General features: G+C 45.3%; 1 protein-coding gene across 3 annotated transcripts in view; it reads left to right on the top strand.

Annotated features, from left to right (window-relative positions):
- The first annotated feature begins 204 nt into the window (after window positions 1-204).
- Window positions 205-19,709, top strand: part of GALNT16 (polypeptide N-acetylgalactosaminyltransferase 16) — a 128,708-nt gene continuing 109,203 nt past the window's right edge. The window contains exons 1-2 of one of the 3 annotated variants that reach the window (XM_043517469.1): window positions 205-348; window positions 776-1,158. In XM_043517469.1, coding sequence (XP_043373404.1) covers window positions 964-1,158 — 195 coding nt within the window. In that variant the 5' untranslated portion in view covers window positions 205-348; window positions 776-963. Of the gene's footprint in view, window positions 349-762; window positions 1,159-19,709 lie in introns of those variants that run through there. The other 2 variants (XM_043517467.1, XM_043517468.1) reach the window with 2 other exon arrangements.

Below are 19,709 nucleotides of genomic sequence, written 5' to 3' on the forward strand. Positions count from 1 at the left end.
GGGACAATGGAACTCATAAGACCACAAGTTCTCAAGACCTTGGCTTCACGTCTCGCCAGAAAGCCAGCACGTCCAGCCGCGTAGCACCCATCCCCTATCGTCATGCTGGCCATGTGCTCAGGCAGCGCTGACTCAGAGAGAGAGGAGTGTGAGTCACTGACAGCACAATTGCTTGCCAAAGGCACGTAGGGCAGAGGCATTCCGCCTGTAACCACTGGTCAGCTGCAGGTCGCTGTAGAAGCCTATTTGACGTTAGGTTAGTTCTCGTCTCTTCTTTTCAGCTGGACCCACAGGCCAGGGGAGACAGAGTCCTCTGCTCCACAGACCCTTCGTTTGTGATGGTTCCAGGTAAATGTCTTGACGTATGTTTGAAATGGATCCCAGGCACCTTCTCTCCAGCCGATTGTTACCTGATGTTGTGCAAATCATAGGGTACGCCCTTGTACCCATAAATGCAAAACTACCCCCCCACTCCCACTCCTGCGGTTGATAATTAACCCTTAGCTCTCGTGTCCCCTAAAACACCAGCACTAAAATAAACCCTTATACAGTCCTCCCACTCCAGGAGCTCCAGAGGGGCCGCTGGGGAGGAGATCATCTGAACTCGGGGTGGAAACGCCCCATGAGCGCGTTCGGTCCATTCCCGCCACATGAGTCCAGTGCTGGCCTGGCACCGTGCGGGGTCGCTCCCGGCGTGCGTCTGATCACAGCTGTGCGCTGGAGAGCGAAGGGCATTAGGACCCTGAGGAGCTCGCTCTCTTTTTCTGCTCTGCAGGACTGAGCCGCGAGAGCAGAGCTAAAACAAACAGCTGTGGCTGTAAGAGCCGGCGGAACGGAGAGAGGGCGAATCCTGTCACCAGCACCCTCCTCCCTCACACAGAGCCCTGACTCGTCCCTCGTCTGATCCCTGGGAAACCTCTTCTCCACTTTATCTGGCTCCCAGGCTCCACGGGGGCTTTCGGGATGAGGCGGATCAGGGCTAATGCCATTGCAATCCTGACTGTAGCCTGGATCCTGGGCACTTTCTATTACTTATGGCAGGACAACAAGCCTCATTCAGCAGCCTCCAGCAGATCCCCTAGCAGCAGCGGCAGGAATGGGCAGAGATCAGCTGCGAGGCTGGAGAGCCACAGGGAAGATGGGACCATCCCCCTCATTGTAAGTGAGACACGCTCGCCGAGCCGATTACATTTTAATTCTTCAGCAGCGATTGTTGCGGGGAAATTGCATTGCGTGTTGGCGCTGCTGCCGGGTGAGGTGTTGGCAGGACCATTAATCTAGTTTGTCAGAGATTGGTGGGGGCTGGTGAATGAATGGGGGGGGCGGGGATACATTAGAGGAGGTGTTAGCTGTGCAGGGGTTTCTTTATATTTATTTTAGCATTCTGGCTTGTAACCATGACAGCACTTGCAACTGGGGAGCACTACCCAAAGGCTTGGAGAAATAGACTAGCCCTGAACGTAAAGTCGTGACCACGGGATGGCCAGGGTCTGTTTCTCTGGCTGGGAGCTGGATTTCCTTTTTGGCTAAGAAAGGCGTGAATGAAACAGCTGTGAAGGCTTGTTGGGTGGCGTTCAAGCTGCGTGTTTTAAATGAGGCCAGAAAGATTTGCATTTGAAGAAAACAGTTTCTTAGGTCCTGGGCTCCATGATCCTTGCTCTGGAAGGATTGTGAGGGTCAGGGCCTGGGGGAATAATGTTGCAACACCCACGCTGCCATGTGGCGCGTTTGGTGGTCTCGGCTGCATCATCCATTAATTGTTGTACGTCCTAATGTGAGAGCACAGCACAGCGTGCGAGCTTGGAAGTTAAAACTGAATTAAGCCAGAGGAAGCTCTCTACTGCTAGACTCATATTTCGGTTGAGCTCAGAGCGAGACAGGAGGGGTAGGGAGCCCTGGTTTATCCCTGCTTACATCCAGACTGGCTCCCTCCCCTCATTTGATTTCTAATTTGAGGCACTGTATCAAAAAGATACTGCCCTCCACTTTTCCTGGGGATGTCCAGGGGTTTGGCAGGGGGGTCAAATAGAGCTGCTTCTCTCCCTATATTAGCAGAGATGATAAGAACCATTCAGCTCTATCAGATGGAGAAGGTTTTTCCTCTTTCAGGCTATAAGGTAATAATAAAAAGCCACTATTTACTGTAAGAAAAATACAAGTAACCAAATAAAAAACTCATTGAGCCCATTCTCACTGGAAACCTGGGCAAGACCACTCAGAAATTGGAAGATGTGTCATTGTTTATGTTTGTCTATGAATCATCTGGTTACACAGACATGGAAAGGAACAGAAACATCATGGTCTAATAGTTAGAGCAGGAGCCTGAACACCAGGATTCTTGTCTTTTTTCTTAGTGACTTACTTTGTAACTTTGGCCAATATCTCAGTTTTTCTATCTGCAAAATAGGGCTGTGTGACCATCACATGGGGGTCATGATATTTAATTTATTAATGTTTATAAAACACTATGAGATCCTACAATGAGAGATGCTTTAACAAGTGGTGGGTGTGTGGGAGAGAGGGAGAGGGAGAGAGAAAAAAGCAGGAGGGGGGGCACACTACAAACACATAAGAATAGCCATACTGGGTCAGACCAAAGATCCATCTAGCCCAGGATCCTGCCTTCTGACAGTTGCCAATGCCAGGTGCCTCTGAGGGAATGAACAGAACAGACAATCATCAAGTGATCCATCCCCTGTCACTCTCTTCCAGCTTCTGGCAAACAGAGGCTAGGGACACCATCCCTGCCCATCCTGGCTAATAGTCATTGATGGACCTATCCTCCATGAACTTATCTAGTTCTTTTTTGATCCCTGTTATAGTCCTGGCCTTCACAACATCCTCTGGCAAAGAGTTTCCCAGGTTGACTTCCATATATTGCCTTACAACCCAGGAACTCTACAGGAAAGGTCATGTGGTGAAGGCATAGAGCTAGGAGTCAGGAGACTTGGGGTCTGTTCCTAGGTGGGCCACAGAAATCGCAATTTCTGGTGTGCTCTTGGACAAGTCACTTTGCCTGTTTCATAGTTTCTCCATCTGTAAAATGAGGGAAATCATATGAACTTAGCTACCTCTCTGAAGGGTTGTGTGACTTCATGCCTTCATGTTTGCAAAGCCCCTTGAAATCCTCAGATGGAAGATGCTGTAGAAGTACCAAGTCTTATTATATTACTAATGTGTGGTATGTAAGTGCACGTGCTCATACACGTACACAAATGGTGTGATGATAAGCTTTAGTCATTTTTGAGTCATTATTATTAAAATATGGCATTATTGGTGGAGTACCATAGACATTATCATTAAAAAAAAATAGGGATGGGTCAGCCTGACCTGGGCTTCTGTCCTAAGCAATTAATAGAGAGGGATAATGCCGCTCTCTGCCTCCGCATTCCTCTCTGTAATTGCGGGTCACAGGATTTGCTACCATACTGGTCTACCTACTCCAGATTCCTGTCTCCAGTAATGGCCAATAGGTAAGGGGAGAAAGGAAGGTGAAACCCCCCTGTAATGCACCTGACTGACTGTGCAGTGCTGTACATGGAATACTCCTTCCTGACCCCTGCAATGATCAGTTTATACAAGGAAGCAGGAGAATGGAAGCAGTTGGATCTTCTGAGTGACCACGTTTCTCAAATATATTATATACACAATGTACTTTCCAAAATGTTCTGTCTGCTGCTGTGAGAGTCAAGCCAATCAAATGCCGTATTCTTGCTGATGTGACCCCTTGCAGTGGCATTACAGTTGATTTGGCACCACAGTGAGAGAGTAACAGGACTTTACTGTGATGGAATGTGAATAACAAGCAGTCAGCCCCATTTGTAGCAGTCTCATTGGATTGCTAGAGACAGTTCTGGGAGGAGGTGAGGCAGAGAAATAAGCAGGGAGCCAGTCTGGGGTGGGAAGGGGAAAATTTGTGGGCAGAGAAGCTGGAGAGCAGGATGGTTGACATGCATTCCTGCAGGCTCTGTCCTAGGCTCACTTGGCATAGGTTCTGATTTTTCAAGGTATATAAAATGTGCCTTTGTAGTTGGTTTTATGTGGGAACAGAAGCTATTAATATATAGAGAAAGGGGTGCTCTTGGGTCTGTAGTGCCATCAGGTCTGGTCTCCTTAGGAGTTAATTACTTTGCATAATAAATGTCAACACTATTTGTTTACTAGGTATCTATTGGCTGTTAACTTTTCCAAAGTTCCAGGGTGTTTGGATCTGCAGTTTTGGTTTGGCCCATAATAGAATTGTTAAGATAAGCCACACAGTTTGGCTCCAGATCCAGATGTATCTGTGGTTTTTGTGGTTGGCATCTGGAGATTTGTTTGGGGCTTGTACTAAGATTGTTTTGCAGTTTTAAAACCCTCTTTTTACTGCCTTTGTCTGCAAATCTCTTCTTTGACCCAGTGAGTCTAGAAGTTCTGCTCTGTGCCATTGCAAATCCCAGGTGAATGACATGTTTAAAAAATGGAAATGCCTTTGGGGGTTTTACAGGACTCTTTTTATCCCCTCTTGAGATGGAAAATAAAAATCTCTCCAGGTAAAACCTACAGTGAACTAAATGGAGAATGAGCAGGTAGTAAGACCACTAAATAACTGCCTGACTTCTGATGGCCAATGTGAGCCTGAATTTCAAACTTGGGTGTCTACAATTTTGAGTCTGCTATGGAAATCTGTATATCAACCCTAATCATAAAAAAGAAAAGGAGTACTTGTGGCACGTTAGACTAACAAATTGTCATTGTTAAATTTGTTAATCTCTAAGGTGCCACAAGTACTCCTTTTCTTTTTTGTGAATACAGACTAACACGGCTGCTACTCTGAAATCTTAATCATGAGTGAGAGGTTAGGTGTAACAGTGATGGGTCTCCAAGAAGTGCCTTAGATTCAATAACATTGGACACTCAAATCCCTGTTCTAGGCACAGAAGTTTTAAAAATTTGGCCACTCTGGGACAAAGGTCATCCTCGGTTTCATCCCACTGAAATCAACAGATTTAAAAAAATAAAATGAAAATACTGACTAGGTCAGCTTTGGAAATCATCTGCAAAGCTGTGTCCCCTTTGAAATAAACATGTAGATGAACTAGTAATCTGCTATAGGCTATGTCTACACTACGCAGCTTTTAGCGACATAGCTGTGCCGCTACAGCTGTGAGTGCCGCTAAAAGGTGCGCAGTGTAGCGGCTGTTTGTCGGTTGTCCTGCCGACAAAAAACTTCCACCCACAAGAAGCGACCAACAGAGCACTGTTCACACAGACGCTTATCATGGACAAAACTTTTCGGGGGGGGGGGGCGTTTTAACACCTCTGAATAACAAAAGTTTTCTTTCACTTGCCATTGTAGACATAGCCATAGTTGTAGGCAAAGCTCAACTCCTGTGTGTTTGGCTCTCCAAATTCCCTCTCCAAAGACCACAAATGATCTGCAAATTGCTGGTGGTTGTTCCTCTAGGATGGGGGAACCAAAATACAGCCCAAGAGCCAAAGGCAAATACTCGGGGCTGAATTGCTGTTATTTAGTATTAAATACAGCCCACAGAATCCAATGGGGCAAGCTCACTCCCATGCAGTTATCACAAAGTTATCGGCACCACTGTGTAGTGATGAGGTGTGTGTAAATGAAACAGCTGCATGAAGAGGATCATGGCATTCATAGAGAGGCTGTAGAGGGGCCCCTGCACCAATCCCAAACAGGCTAGCACAGAGTGGTTATTGGGGTAACTGTGGGAATCCATCCTTACCTGATGTCAGTGGACCAGAAGAACAGTGGATGATACTGACTCGTAGGCTGAAAGAGCAGCAGTGAAAGGAGTGAGGTGCAGCCCTGCTGCCTGGGTATAGGTTGGGGGTAAATTCCAATCCTCCTTGGAGTAACCCACCCACAGCTTGATTAACCCAGACTAGTATGGGGAGGATTAAAAGTTCACCCAAAATATAGTCTCATTTTTTAATAAACTGCAGGCTGAGAACAAATCAGAATATGATCAGCTGAGCCGCAGGACATGGTTGCTGGTGAATTGAGCCAACAAGCACTCCCTGCTCATCTCTCAAGGAAGGCGCAAATACCAGTCCTGGGTATTTATTTTTGATGTTTAACAACGTGGTACTTTTTTTTTTTTTTTTTTTTTTTAGGAGTAGCCCTGGGGCTCCTGCACGTTGCTCACATGGCTCTCTCTGTTGCAGTGTTTGGGCTTTTCTGAAAAACAGCATTCCAATAAATGTGCCCTCCTTTCTCTTTCTCCCCAGTGGGATGTTGCCTTCAGCTCCACATAGGTTTCCTTTACACAGCTTTAAAATGGGTGATCAAAGGGTTCTTGGCAATACTTACACACTGAATTTCGATGGGTTAATCATTCGCCTCTTTTCTTCCAACTCTGTTAGCACAGATGTGATGGATACTTGCTTCCCTTCTCAAAAGACTGAGAAAGCTGCCCAGTACATTTATTCCATGTAAAATCTGTGGTCCTAAATGTGAGCCCATTGAGGAGAGTAAAGACACTGTTGTCACGCAGCGAATGATGCCTGCATGTCAGGTACATGGCTGAGGCACAGTTTTGAAAATGGAGTCCCACTGCTGTCTCTCCATGTGGTGGTGATCATGCAAAAGGCATAGTAATAATTTGCATTTCCCCAATAATCAAAGGTTGTAATTTTTAATTCCACCTTTAATTCCCCAGCTTGTATAAAGTTTCTGGAGTATTACAAGAACAGCTGAACTAGACTGACTAGAGAATTACTAAAAAGAAAAGGAGTACTTATGGCACCTTAGAGACTAAATTTGTTAGTCTCTAAGGTGCCACAAGTCCTCCTCTTCTTTTTGCGGATACAGACTAACACGGCTGCTACTCTGAAACCTAGAGAATTACTGAAGATTGAGATAGGAAAGACTTGTTGGGTGATCTTGTCCAGTGATGCTGGAATGACTTATATAGGTGCTGAGAGCCTTTGAACCAAACAGTGAACCCTCTATATTATGGAAACCACTTCAAGCCATCGGTGCGGCAGTACCCCTGGTTCCAGCATCTATGATCTTGTCTGTTCTGCAGGGCTGGTACAGGATTGTTCCCTATGGTTTACTCTCCCATATTCTTGTCCTGTCCAGTTTTATACATCCCAAGTAATGTCCCTCACATCCCTTAGGAGACTATTCTACAACTGATAGATCTCACTGTCTAATATTCTGCCTACATTTCCTTCTATAAAATCCCATTACTCTTTGGTGTGGTAGAAAGAGAGCCTAAGACATAAGGCCTTGTATCCATTTCCATTTTGTATCAATTTTGATCAGCCTAAATAATACATCTCCCCTGTTGGTGTTTGTTAACAAATCCTTTACCCATCTCTTCTTCCATCTGAAGATTTCAAAATACTTTGCAAAGATTAGTGGATTAAGCTTCACCACCCACTGTGAGATAGGGAACAGTATTATCCCCATTTTACAGATGAGGAAAGTGAGGCATAGCTTAAGTGACTTGACTGAGGTCACATGGTGAGTCGGTGGAAAAGTTGTGTAAAGGACACAGATCTTCTTATTCCCAGTCCTGCGTTTTAGCTGCAAGATCATTCTCTCCCTTCAGATCCTGATAGATTTAACTGTAATTTAGCCACGCTACCAATAATCAGTTCTATTTATTTTTTAACACATTATTGGGGAAATAGAGTGTGTGTGCATTTCAAAAAGCTCCCTACTAGATCTGATACCCTCAAACTCATTACACTTCACATCTGAATCAGCTGTTTCCAGCTCCTGAGCTCCCTGACGGTCCTGTGAAATGGTTATGTCCCCCTCTTCCCATTTGCTGCTGTCAAAACCAGATATGATATTTCACTCACAACAGAGATAAACTGCATCTTTCATGGTTCAATAGGCGATCTCTTTTATTCTGCAGAGGTTTCTATCCCACTGGGCTCCCTAGGGTTGTGTGCCTGCCAGGAGGCAGTTCTTGTCAGTTTCAGTGCTGTAGCTATGGGAATACAAGTGGCTTCCAAATAAATAAATAAAATAACTGCAAGAGAAAGAACTCCCTGTAGTAGCACTTTGCCATGCTCATGATATACAGGTTTTATTTTACATCCTGCTGTGCTCCTAAGGAGGTAGAACCTAATAATTAAAGATATATCACAGCTCATAAAAGCGTCCTCTTGAGCTGGGGGAAATCTAGTTTCTGTAGAATTTTACTCTTCCTAGCTAGTTTGTGACTGACCATCCCACAGTTAATAATTTGCCTTGTTGTTCCAGTTTAAGAATTTAACCAAGTTTCTTCTTCTACCACTCTGGGTAGATACAAATTGATTTGCATCTGTACATGATCATAAAGTGGCAGTCCCCGCTAGCCTGTTTGAAAAGGCTGCTTATTGAATTTGCATTTTTGTATAAGATGTGCTGTACAAAGTAAGTGATCAGACTCTGGATTCGGAGAGAGTCCAAAGCAGTTCAGGCTTTTGGGCAAACCTTTGAACGCCTCATAATATTCAGTGTATTGTGAACTATTAATGTTTTTCTTAAAATGACTTTTTCCCCCACAGGAAATTTCTCCTCCTGGATCACTAAAGGAAGGAGGAATGTTGCAGAGTTCTTGGGCTCTTCCTCATGCTAGAATGCAGGACTGTCTTGCAGGAGGAGTTGTTTGGTTAGTACCTGCATGTCTTCACAGATTCTGCATTCTAGAACCTGGCCTGCTTTGATGGAGACCTATGGTTCAGATCTCAAATTCTTCCCTTCTTATAGCTGGTTCACCAGAAGTCATAGGACTTTATGAGAACCATCCCTAGAGTCCAAATCCTGGGTGAACGTAAACTGATCTGTCCATACTGTTGCTAACGCTGCTGCCCACAATTCTGCTAGCGTCCTTCACAGAATTCCTATATCATAGAATCATAGAATCATAGAATATCAGGGTTGGAAGGGACCCCAGAAGGTCATCTAGTCCAACCCCCTGCTCAAAGCAGGACCAAGTCCCAGTTAAATCATCCCAGCTAGGGCTTTGTCAAGCCTGACCTTAAAAACCTCTAAGGAAGGAGATTCTACCACCTCCCTAGGTAACGCATTCCAGTGTTTCACCACCCTCTTAGTGAAAAAGTTTTTCCTAATATCCAATCTAAACCTCCCCCATTGCAACTTGAGACCATTACTCCTCGTTCTGTCATCTGCTACCATTGAGAACAGTCTAGAGCCATCCTCTTTGAAACCCCCTTTCAGGTAGTTGAAAGCAGCTATCAAATCCCCCCTCATTCTTCTCTTCTGCAGACTAAACAATCCCAGCTCCCTCAGCCTCTCCTCATAAGTCATGTGCTCTAGACCCCTAATCATTTTCGTTGCCCTTCGTTGTACTCTTTCCAATTTATCCACATCCTTCCTGTAGTGTGGGGCCCAAAACTGGACACAGTACTCCAGATGAGGCCTCACCAGTGTCGAATAGAGGGGAACGATCACGTCCCTCGATCTGCTCGCTATGCCCCTACTTATACATCCCAAAATGCCATTGGCCTTCTTGGCAACAAGGGCACACTGCTGACTCATATCCAGCTTCTCGTCCACTGTCACCCCTAAGTCCTTTTCCGCAGAACTGCTGCCGAGCCATTCGGTCCCTAGTCTGTAGCGGTGCATTGGATTCTTCCATCCTAAGTGCAGGACCCTGCATTTATCCTTATTGAACCTCATTAGATTTCTTTTGGCCCAATCCTCCAATTTGTCTAGGTCCTTCTGTATCCTATCCCTCCCCTCCAGCGTATCTACCACTCCTCCCAGTTTAGTATCATCCGCAAATTTGCTGAGAGTGCAATCCACACCATCCTCCAGATCATTTGTGAAGATATTGAACAAAACGGGCCCCAGGACCGACCCCTGGGGCACTCCACTTGACACCGGCTGCCAACTAGACATGGAGCCATTGATCACTACCCGTTGAGCCCGACAATCTAGCCAGCTTTCTACCCACCTTATAGTGCATTCATCCAGCCCATACTTCCTTAACTTGCTGACAAGAATGCTGTGGGAGACCGTGTCAAAAGCTTTGCTAAAGTCAAGAAACAATACATCCACTGCTTTCCCTTCATCATCTGGATATGAGGAAGGGGGTTCTTCCCTGGATACCAGTAGGATCAAAAGAGCATTTTCCCCTTCTTTGGGTTTGCTCCAGTGGTATAGTTGAGGATAAGCATGTGTAAACAGAGTTTACCGACTTCTTGTTTGGGGAATATGGCATTTATCACAGCCACGTCTGGAGTACCAAAAAATTTAGTTCATCTTCACCCACTTTTTTTTTTTTAACCTCTACACCGCTTGTCTATCCTGTTTAATACTTGGTTGGGAGACCCCTCTGGAAAAGCAAAATGCTAATGGGAAACACTCATGGAAAATCCAGATGCCACATGAAGTTGCGTTGGTGATTAAGTAGGTTTTGCTCTTCCCTTGCATACTGGATGGGACCAATGGCCAGCGCGGGAAGAGGTATTGTGCTGCTGATGGAGGTATTGTCACATTCTGGGGTGCAATCCAGACTCATGAGAGGTTGTGTCACCCTCTGCCCTATAGCCCTGAGTGTCTCCAAATGCTATGCTGCCAAAGCTCTCTTGTCTGGACGCTTCCAGCTAGCATACAAGCCTGCACTGAGTGTCGGTGAATTAAGCAGCCCTGGTTCAGTGCTCTGACTCCAGCAGCCTGCCTACAATACCACAGTCCCACCTGGCAAAATGGATCCCACTGCCCCCCATGACAAAGTTCCTCCTCTACCTTGGTGGGTCTTGTGCTTATTGGCAGATTTGCTTGCTTTGGAGCTTCACAGCAGCCCTCAGTTTGGCCATTTTCATGAACCCACAGTCCAGTTCAACTCCTCCTGTGTCTTACCAGGAGTTGGGAGGATTTGGGGGGAACCCAGGCCCACCCTCTACTCCAGGTTCCAGCCCAGGGCCCTGTGGAATGCAGCTGTCTAGAGTGCCTCCTGGAACAGCTGTGTGACAGCTACAACTCACCGGACTACTTCCCCATGGCCTCCTTCCAACACCTTCTTTATTCTCACCATAGGACCTTCCTCCTGGTGTCTGATACTGCTTGTACTCCTCTGTCCTCCAACAGTATGCGTTCTCGCTCTCAGCTCCTTCCATGCACATCACAAACTGAAGTGAGCTTCTTTTTAAACCCAGGTGCCCTGATTTGCCTGCCTTAATTGCTTCTAGCAGCTTCTTGATTGGCTTCAGGTGTTCTAATCAGCCTGTCTGTCTTAATTGTCTCCGGAAGGTTCCTGATTGTTCTGGAACCTTCCCTGTTACCTTACCCAGGGAAAAGAGACCTACTTAACCGGGGGCCTTTTATTACTCTCTTGTAGCTATCTGGCCTGACTCTGTCACATATTCCCCCCCAACCCCCCGCTCAACACTACGGGGTTGGGCAACTTGGGATGTCAGGCAGTGTACTCGTGACAAGAAATCTGCATTGCCATGGTGGCTTCCAGCCCGGTGTTGTATGGTGAATTGGAAAAGTTGTAGGGACAGGAACCATCTGGTCACCCTTGCATTCTTCTCTTTATTTCGCTGCATCCACTGGAGGTGCGCATGGTCGGTCACAAGGGTAAACCATCGCCCCAGAAGATAATAACGTAGTGTTTCCATGGCCCATTTCACAGCGAGGCACTCTTTCAACCACGGCATACTTCTGCTCTCTCGGGAGGAGTTTCCTGCTGAGGTAGAGGATTGGGTGTTCTTCATCTCTGACCATCTGTGATAGGACAGCTCCTAATCCTACTTCAGATGCATCTGTCTGTAAAATGAATTGTTGAAGTCTGGGGCTATAAGTATGGGGTTACTGCAGAGGGCTGTCTGTAGATCCATGAATGCTTTCTCTGCGGCATCTGTCCACTTCACCATGTCTGGATCCCGGGCTTTTATCAGGTCTGTCAGGGGACTCGCTCTGGTAGCAAAATGGGGAATAAATTGTCGGTAGTACCCCACCACATGCAGGAATGCCCAGACTTGCTTTTTCCAATTCGGCCGGGGCCAATTTTGGATAGCCTCTAGTTTGTTTAGTTGGGACTTGACCATGCCCTTTCCTACAATGTAGCCAAGGTATTTAGCCTTGGCTAGCCCTATAGCTCACTTGGCTGGGTTGGCTGTGATGCCAGCCCGTCTTAGCGTGTCCAGAACCGCTTCCACCTTTCCTAAGTGGGTTTCCCAGTCAGGGGTGTGAATAATCACATCATCCAGGTATGCCGCTGCATAACTGGTATGGGGCCATAGGAGCTTGTCTGTAAGACGCTGGAAGGTGGCAGGTGCCCCATGCAGTCCAAAAGGAAGAACAGTACATTGAAACAGACCCTCTGGTGCAACCCGGTATAAGAGATTCTTCTTCATTATGAATTAGGGCCCTGGTCCCTGGGTTTTCCCTTCCACGGGGACCCCATCTATTTTGGTCACCTCTTTCCTAATGTTGTTGTACCTTGGGTCTTCAGCCTGATCCCGTCCAAAATTTCCTCTCCCCGAGGAATCTGCCCGAGATCTAGGGGGCCAGTCTCTGTTGCCTCTACTGGTTTAGAGGCGTTGGGGTGTGGGTCAGACTCGGGTGCTTCTCCCTTCTGGGTGGCCTCCTTTTCAGCTGCTCGGGTCCGCCTACCTACGAGAGCGACCCTCTGACTTTGGGCCAGTATTCGGGTTCCCAAGACCTTAGCTGCTCTTTCCCTTTTCATCTTTCTACCTTGTCTGGGAGTGGAGAACAAATCTGGGAATATTTCAGAGAACATTGGGGGTTGACAGTTTTCTGTGGATGCCTCACTAACTTCAGAGCTTCCCCCTTTCTCCAATTCCCCTACCGGGAGTAAGTCTCCAAACCCTGGGAAGTCCCTCTCTATGAGCACTGGGTATGGGAGTTTAGGGACTACCCCTGCTGCTACCTCAGAAGTGTTCCCCTGAATCTCGATTTTTACTGGGATGGTGGGGTAATAACCAACTGTCCCATGGACACATGTTATCCCTGTACGCTTAGCCCACAGCAGCTGACTATGCTTCACGAGCTTCCCTGAGACAAGCGTGATAGCACTCCCCAAATCAACCAGTGCCGTGGTCTCTACCCCATTTAGCTTTACTGGTCTGGTGTACATATGTGGGGTTAGTGAGACCCCCACAAGGTGGATTAGGGAGCATGGGTCTGCCCAGTTCCCCAGGTTACACTGCAAAGGCTCCTTGGCATTGGGACACACTGCAGCTATGTGTCCCCACTCCCCGCAGGCGTAACATTTGTATGGAGCCCTAGGCATTCCCTGGTCTCTTGGTTTGGGCAGTCTAACATCACGATCCTCTTCCCCCTCAGTGCTCTGAGTCTTTGTGGCTTCTGGTGGGCCGTCAGCCCCTCTCTTTTTCCACCTGGGCTCTCCTGGCGGCCCAGTCACCCGAGCTCTAGGGCTTGGTGCTGCTAATTTAACCCGGGATGCTTCTTACTTAACTGGTTGGGTCAGCTCCTTCGCCTTTCTACCAGTGCGACAACCTCGTTGTAGGTGGAGGGTTCATTCTGGCTTACCCAGGCATGAAGGTCTGGTGGTAATCCTCTCATGTACCGGTCGATGACCAGAACCTCTAGTATTTCCTCCGGACTCTGGGACTCAGTTCGTAATCACTTTCGTGTGAGATGGATGAGGTCATATAATTGGGACCGTGGAATTTTGTTTGGAGTGGTACCACCACTCATGATATCGCTGGGCCTGCACTGTGGTCGTTACCCCAGATCTGGCCAGGATCTCTGTTTTCAGCTGGGGGTAATCTGCCACAGCCTCTTTTTGCCTACTAAGGCAAATCATAGTAGGTCTTCTGGGCCTCCCCACACAGGAATGGAGCGAGGATGCCAGACCACTGTTCTCGGGGCCAAGCTGCCTGCAGGGCTGTCCTCTCAAAGGCCAGAAGGTATGGCTCTACATCATCCTCCTGCATCATTTTCTGCAGCCAATTGCTAGCCCACATGATCGGCGTCCCATCATGGCCACAATTCAGCTCTGTAAGGACCTTTACCTGGTTTACCAGTTCCCACAACATAGCCCAGTCTTAAGCAGCCTGGTCCATCAGCAGGTGATTAGTGTCTTGCTGCAGCTGCACTGCCTCCTGTTGGGCAGCTGCCTGGACACGGGTAGCCTCCTGCTGGGCAGCCGTGGCTTGTATCAGTGCCTGCATTACATCCTCCATTGTGGTAAAAAAAAAACCCAACCTTCTCCCATTTTTTTTGTTTTTTTTGTTTTTTTTTCCAAACATCCTCCTTCTTCCGCTGTGCTGTGCACACCAAATCCCACTTCTGACACCAGTTGTGACAAAGTTCCTCCTCTACCTTGGTGGGTCTTGTGCTTATTGGCGGATTTGCTCACCTTGGAGCTTCACGGCAGCCCTCAGTTTGAGGGATTGGCCCTGCTTTAAGCAGGGGGTTGGACTAGGTGACCTCCTGAGGTCCCTTCCAACTCTGATATTCTATGATTCTAAAAGAACATCACAGCTTATTAAATTAACTGGGGTAAATACACCCTTCCCTTCAAGTACAGCACTGACTTGGTTTATTGTAAAAAACAAAACAAAACAAAAAAAACCCAAAGAAACAAGTTTATTAACAAAAAGACATGGGTTAAGTGATACCAAGTAGAAGAACTAAAGTTAGAAAGGATTAAAAACAGATAAAATCAAATACACTTTTTAATGGCTAAGACCTGACTTAAACAAGCTATAGTCTGTGTTCAAGGTAGTTTCCTTACCAGTCTTCTATTCCCAGAACTTTGACTCCCTTGGCTGAAGGACCCATTTTTCTAAGCTTGCAAAGCTTAGTCCAGTGATGTTGGTGAGATGTGAAAATGTGTCCCTGAGCAGGGCTAGTCAATAATGTTTCCATGGCATCTTTTGCAAGAGTAGAGGTACTAGACATTTCTGCAGAATGCTAAATCTATCTGTGTAATTAAATTCTCCTTGTGGTTTCAACTGGATAAAGTATACTACATTTTCTGTCCTTCAGATCTATAAATGTTGCATTTCATCCCAAAGATAGCTGGCTGCTGTTCAGAGGTGGTTGAAAATTGTTACCTCATGGGAAGGCCCATGAAGTCTGTGGTTTATTGTAAGCAGATATTCACTCCAGGGGACAAGGCCTCTAACACTTAAGGTTTGTTGTATGTATTCCTGTTGTGGCAAGGCCCACGATGCTTGTGGTTTCTGCAGTCCTTTGGATGTTTCTCACAAACCACAGATGAGTGGGCTATGCCAGCTCCTTAGAATAAGAATGGTTGATAAATGCGTCTCTGGGAGTGTTACTGCACAAGAAAGATTCTGTAAGAGTTTGACAACTTTATATTTTATTTACATTGCTTACATTTTGGAACTGTGGGAATGCTATTTGCCTAAATGGCAGCAAATGATTTCTTATTTAATTTGTTCCAGTGGTACACATGGGACTTAAAAAAATTAAAGTAAAATAAACAAAACAAACCCATCACAATAATTTTAAAAATCCTGTCAGCTGTGTCTGAGGGCTTCCCTCAGTACCTTAATTCTGAATTCAAGTGGCTAGGTGGTTCTACAAATATTCTGTTCTTGGAGAGCACGCTGCTCTGCCTGTGGCATGATTTTTTGGTGAGGCCAAAGGTGAGGTGCTCCTTAAATTAATCCCACATTCTACTTATTATTTATATTTTGGCAGTGCCTAGGAGCATGAGCCAAGGACCAGGACCCCTTCATGCTAAGTGCTGTATGAATACAGAACAGAAAGATAATCCCTGCTCTGACCCTTTCCACCAAAGTGGGTGGGAGCATATGGGGTAGGGAACACATCCATCACTTGCTCCAAAGTTTAGGTACTTGTGCTTCAGTAATACACAGCCACTTCCCAAGTGAGGCTCTCCCGATGGCATTTGCCTCAGTCTGCAAAATGGCCCCTATCAGAGATCATAGTACTAAAACCTGGTAATAAACCTGCAAACATGGAGTCGGGGAGCTTTCCAGTTTGCCCTACAATCCTGATTGGATGGATCATAGGCGAAGGGGAGGATTCTCAAATCCTTGGCTCTTTTAAAGGAGCCTGCAATAGCGTAGTCATTACATGTAATCTTGTAATACCAGAACTGCTTGCAGGCACTGTAAAGTGAAGCCTGGATCCTGTCTCTTGATGCTCTCCTGAGGAGAATACGAACTGCCATATGCCTGAAGATGAAGTCAGGACAGAAAAAAAAATCACTCTTTCCATTTTAACTGAGCTGCATTGTGGTTGTCAGTGTTGAGGAGCTTTCCAGCTCTGAAATATGACTTAATTATCCTTGCTGGAAAAACACAGCCCAGCAGAAAGGGAGTAAAAGAAACAGAGTCAATTGTGCTGAGGATGAAAAAATATTCTGGCCATTTGTTTACTGTTCTTATTTGTGTCTTTGTCTTTCTCTATGGAACTGAGCTGCCGTACCAGATAGGAAGTAATTCAGTGGTTGGAACTAGCATCTACCCTCTTAATTGATAAAATAACTTTCTAAAGGAGAGGCTGAATCGGCCTGTTTCTGTTTGTCCTGGGAACTGCTGCAAAATACCTTCACACCATAGGAGCCTCTCTAGATCTCATCTTCTAAGAAGTTCTACATGTCCCAGGGTCTAGTTGGTTCTAATTTGGTAATCCTTTCCCTCTTCTCTGACTGGCTTTATTCTCTTGCACTTTCCTTCCTTTCACTGCTTCAAATATATCTTCCATTTTTTTTCCTCCTTCCTCCTCGTTGGCTTTCATGCCATGAAGTATGATAAGGTGTGAGTTGATCATTCTTAACCTGTACCTCAGTTAGGTAGAAATGCAGGATGGTTTTGTGGTTAAGGCCCAGGACTGGGAATCAGGAGACCTTTCTTCTGTTCCTGGTTGAACCGCAGACTTGGTCTGTGACAATGGGTAATGCCTCAATTTCCCCATCTGTAAAATGGAGCTGTTGTGAGGCTTAGTTCATGAATGTTTTTTAAGTGCTTTGAGATCTTCAGGTGAAAGGAGCTTTACAGGGCTGGCTAATAGGTGAACCTGTGTTGGATGGCATGAGAGCGACTCCAGCTATATGTGCTGTCATCTTAGATGCTGTTTATCTGAACATTTCCAGTGCATGCTCCAGCAGGGTTAGAGCTGGTGAGCATTTTTCCATCAGGATGTTTTTGCATTGGAAAATGCTGTTTCATTGAAATCAAAACTTTCCTTGGTAACATGTTTATTTTGACTAAATTTCCTTTTGAAAAACAAGAGCTGGAAAAGTATTTTGAAAACATTTCAACCTTCTCAGAATGGAACACTTTGATTTTTTTGTTTAGAAATGACTTTTTGTTTCAATATTTATTTTATATTATAAATTGTAATTTAAAAAGAGACAAAGTCGGAAAGCAATGTTTCAGTTTTCTCAAAATGGAACATTGCGATTGACCTGAAATGAATTGTTTTAAAAAAAAATTCATTTCATGAGAATTTTTTTTTTGTTCTGATTTGAATGAAAACAAATTTTGAAATGCCAGAATTTCCTCTTGAACAGAAATTCCAAATTTCAAGCAGCTCTTATCAGGTTATTGGTGTGTTCACATCCCAAACTACTACATCATCTACTATGATTGTTGTAAGCCTGAGCGACCATAATATTGGAAGTGCTGCAAATCAGAATGGAGGTGCACTAGCAAAGCTGGGGGTGGGGGCAGCAGATGGTGTCTCAGCAGCAGAATAGCAGAGGCTGCTGCAGGTCAGGAATGAAGTGCTTTGACAGAGCTGTGTGAAAAGCCAAGGACTGCATTCAAGAGGGCTGACAGTAGAGGATTGACTGGTAAAGCTTACACACTGCCTGCTGGTCTCTACCATTCAATACTATAGATCACACTTTCACTTTTGTGAGCACCTTTTTTGTTTTTTGGTGTTTTTTTTTTGTTTTTTTTAATCCAAAAAAGGAAAAGAGGGATTAGAGCCTGGCCATTCCCCACTGATGCTCACGAGGCCAGATTGTGCTTGTACTTGTATGCTGTTATTTAGACTGTGAGATGTGTGTGCGCGCGCATGTATGTGTATACATAAAAATGAGAGAGAGAGAGAGAGAGAGAGAGAGAGAGAGGTCTTCAGGGCCCCATTTATGCAGAGAAATTGCCTATGGTGTGAAATATGGTTTCAGAGCATGGGGAATTTTCCAGTGCTGATTGAACCTAGCCGTTCGATAGGCAGCTGTGTGTTCCCTTTGGAATTGCCTTCTCTTGACTGCTTATAGAGGGGTCCTTTCTGCTCTGACTTCTGCCGTGTTCTTTTGAATTGGGTAATGCAAATCTGGCAGATGTGTCTGTTTCTTAGCTACGTTCTACTTTCTGACTTGAAAGAAAAGAGGATAGGGCTCGCTGTCTGCAGGGAAATGCTTCTAGTCAACCTGAAGAGGCAATGTTAGACTTTCCTGGTGTGTTGTGGAAGGGCTCTTGGTTATAAGATTTGACTCTCTGGATACTTGGCCTCCAAAAAGTCTCTGAGCTGTTTGGGTTAAAGCCGTACTTTCTCATTTAATTATATGAGGGCCAATAGTGACCGCTCTGTTAGGGCTGCCTGAAATTTTCCATTACCAGCCTCTTGTTTTCAATCTCTTATAAATTCCCAAATTTGTCACCTTTTGAGCTGAACATTTCCAGTCTTGTCTCTCTGTGCAGGTGACTATATTTTTAAATAATAATAAATAATTAATAAGTTAATAATAAAAATATTATTTTGGGGCACTGGAAAAATGGGTGAATATATTTTCCTTACTGTTAAAGCAATACAAATTAAACCTTTTTTTTTGAACAGGCCTTGTGTCGAAACAGCTGTGGGTTGAAGCTTGGCCGGGGAAAGAGCTCTTATTGAGAAGAGGTGGTTTTGAGTGTTCCCATAAAAGTTCTTTTGGATAGACTAAGTTATGAATCATTGAAAATTGCACTTTGTCCATGTGCAGAATGTTCTGAATGGAGTTTTCTCACTCACCTCAAAGTGCCTGGCTAACTTAAGTGCATGGTGAAAAATCTAGTGAATGGCACAATGAATGCGGTAAAGCTTGCGCATTTTGTAAAGAGACGGGTGCATGGCTCCTAAGGCTTAGCTTACAGGAGAGGGGCTCTCTGCAAAGTGAATGGGATGGGGTGTTCCAGCCAACTAATTCCGTATAATAGAGTTTCTTTTTTACATCTGTTTTTCTTAAGAAATTACCATCTTTACAATTCTCTAATGAAAAGCACTCCAATTAGGAACATTGAAGTTATACGTGTAACCTTGTCTAACTCATGGCATACCTATATAGCACAACAACATGGTAATTAATTACATGATCACATACTATTTCTCAAACAATATAATACAGGCTTTTATATTGTCTTAGACTATGTCTTTGCTGCAGAGTTAATTCAAGTGATCTGCATTTGAGTTACGTCTCTTACATTAGCCTAGCTTGCATCAGAGTGGTCACATTGAAATAACACTTGAGTTGCCAGGGCTGCCCTGGTGCTGCACTCACTTGTGTGGCAGGCAGTAATACTTTGAGGGCCATATCCCATGGTTCTTTGCGCTGCAGTAAATTGATTTGCTCGAGGAATTCTTTCCAAGTGCATTATGGGAGAAGCTGCTTGTCTCTTCTGGGAACATGGCGGGGAATTGTACTCCAGGGGCGCTAGTCTGTGTTCACTCTGCAGTGCAGTTGTTTTAGCATCTGCTGAGTTGTGTTAACTGAAGCTTTAGGCTATACCCCCCCTGTACAAGCCACCACACT

This window comes from Dermochelys coriacea, chromosome 6 (genome assembly GCF_009764565.3).
Source record: "Dermochelys coriacea isolate rDerCor1 chromosome 6, rDerCor1.pri.v4, whole genome shotgun sequence".
In the NCBI taxonomy this organism is placed as follows: Eukaryota; Metazoa; Chordata; order Testudines; family Dermochelyidae; genus Dermochelys; species Dermochelys coriacea.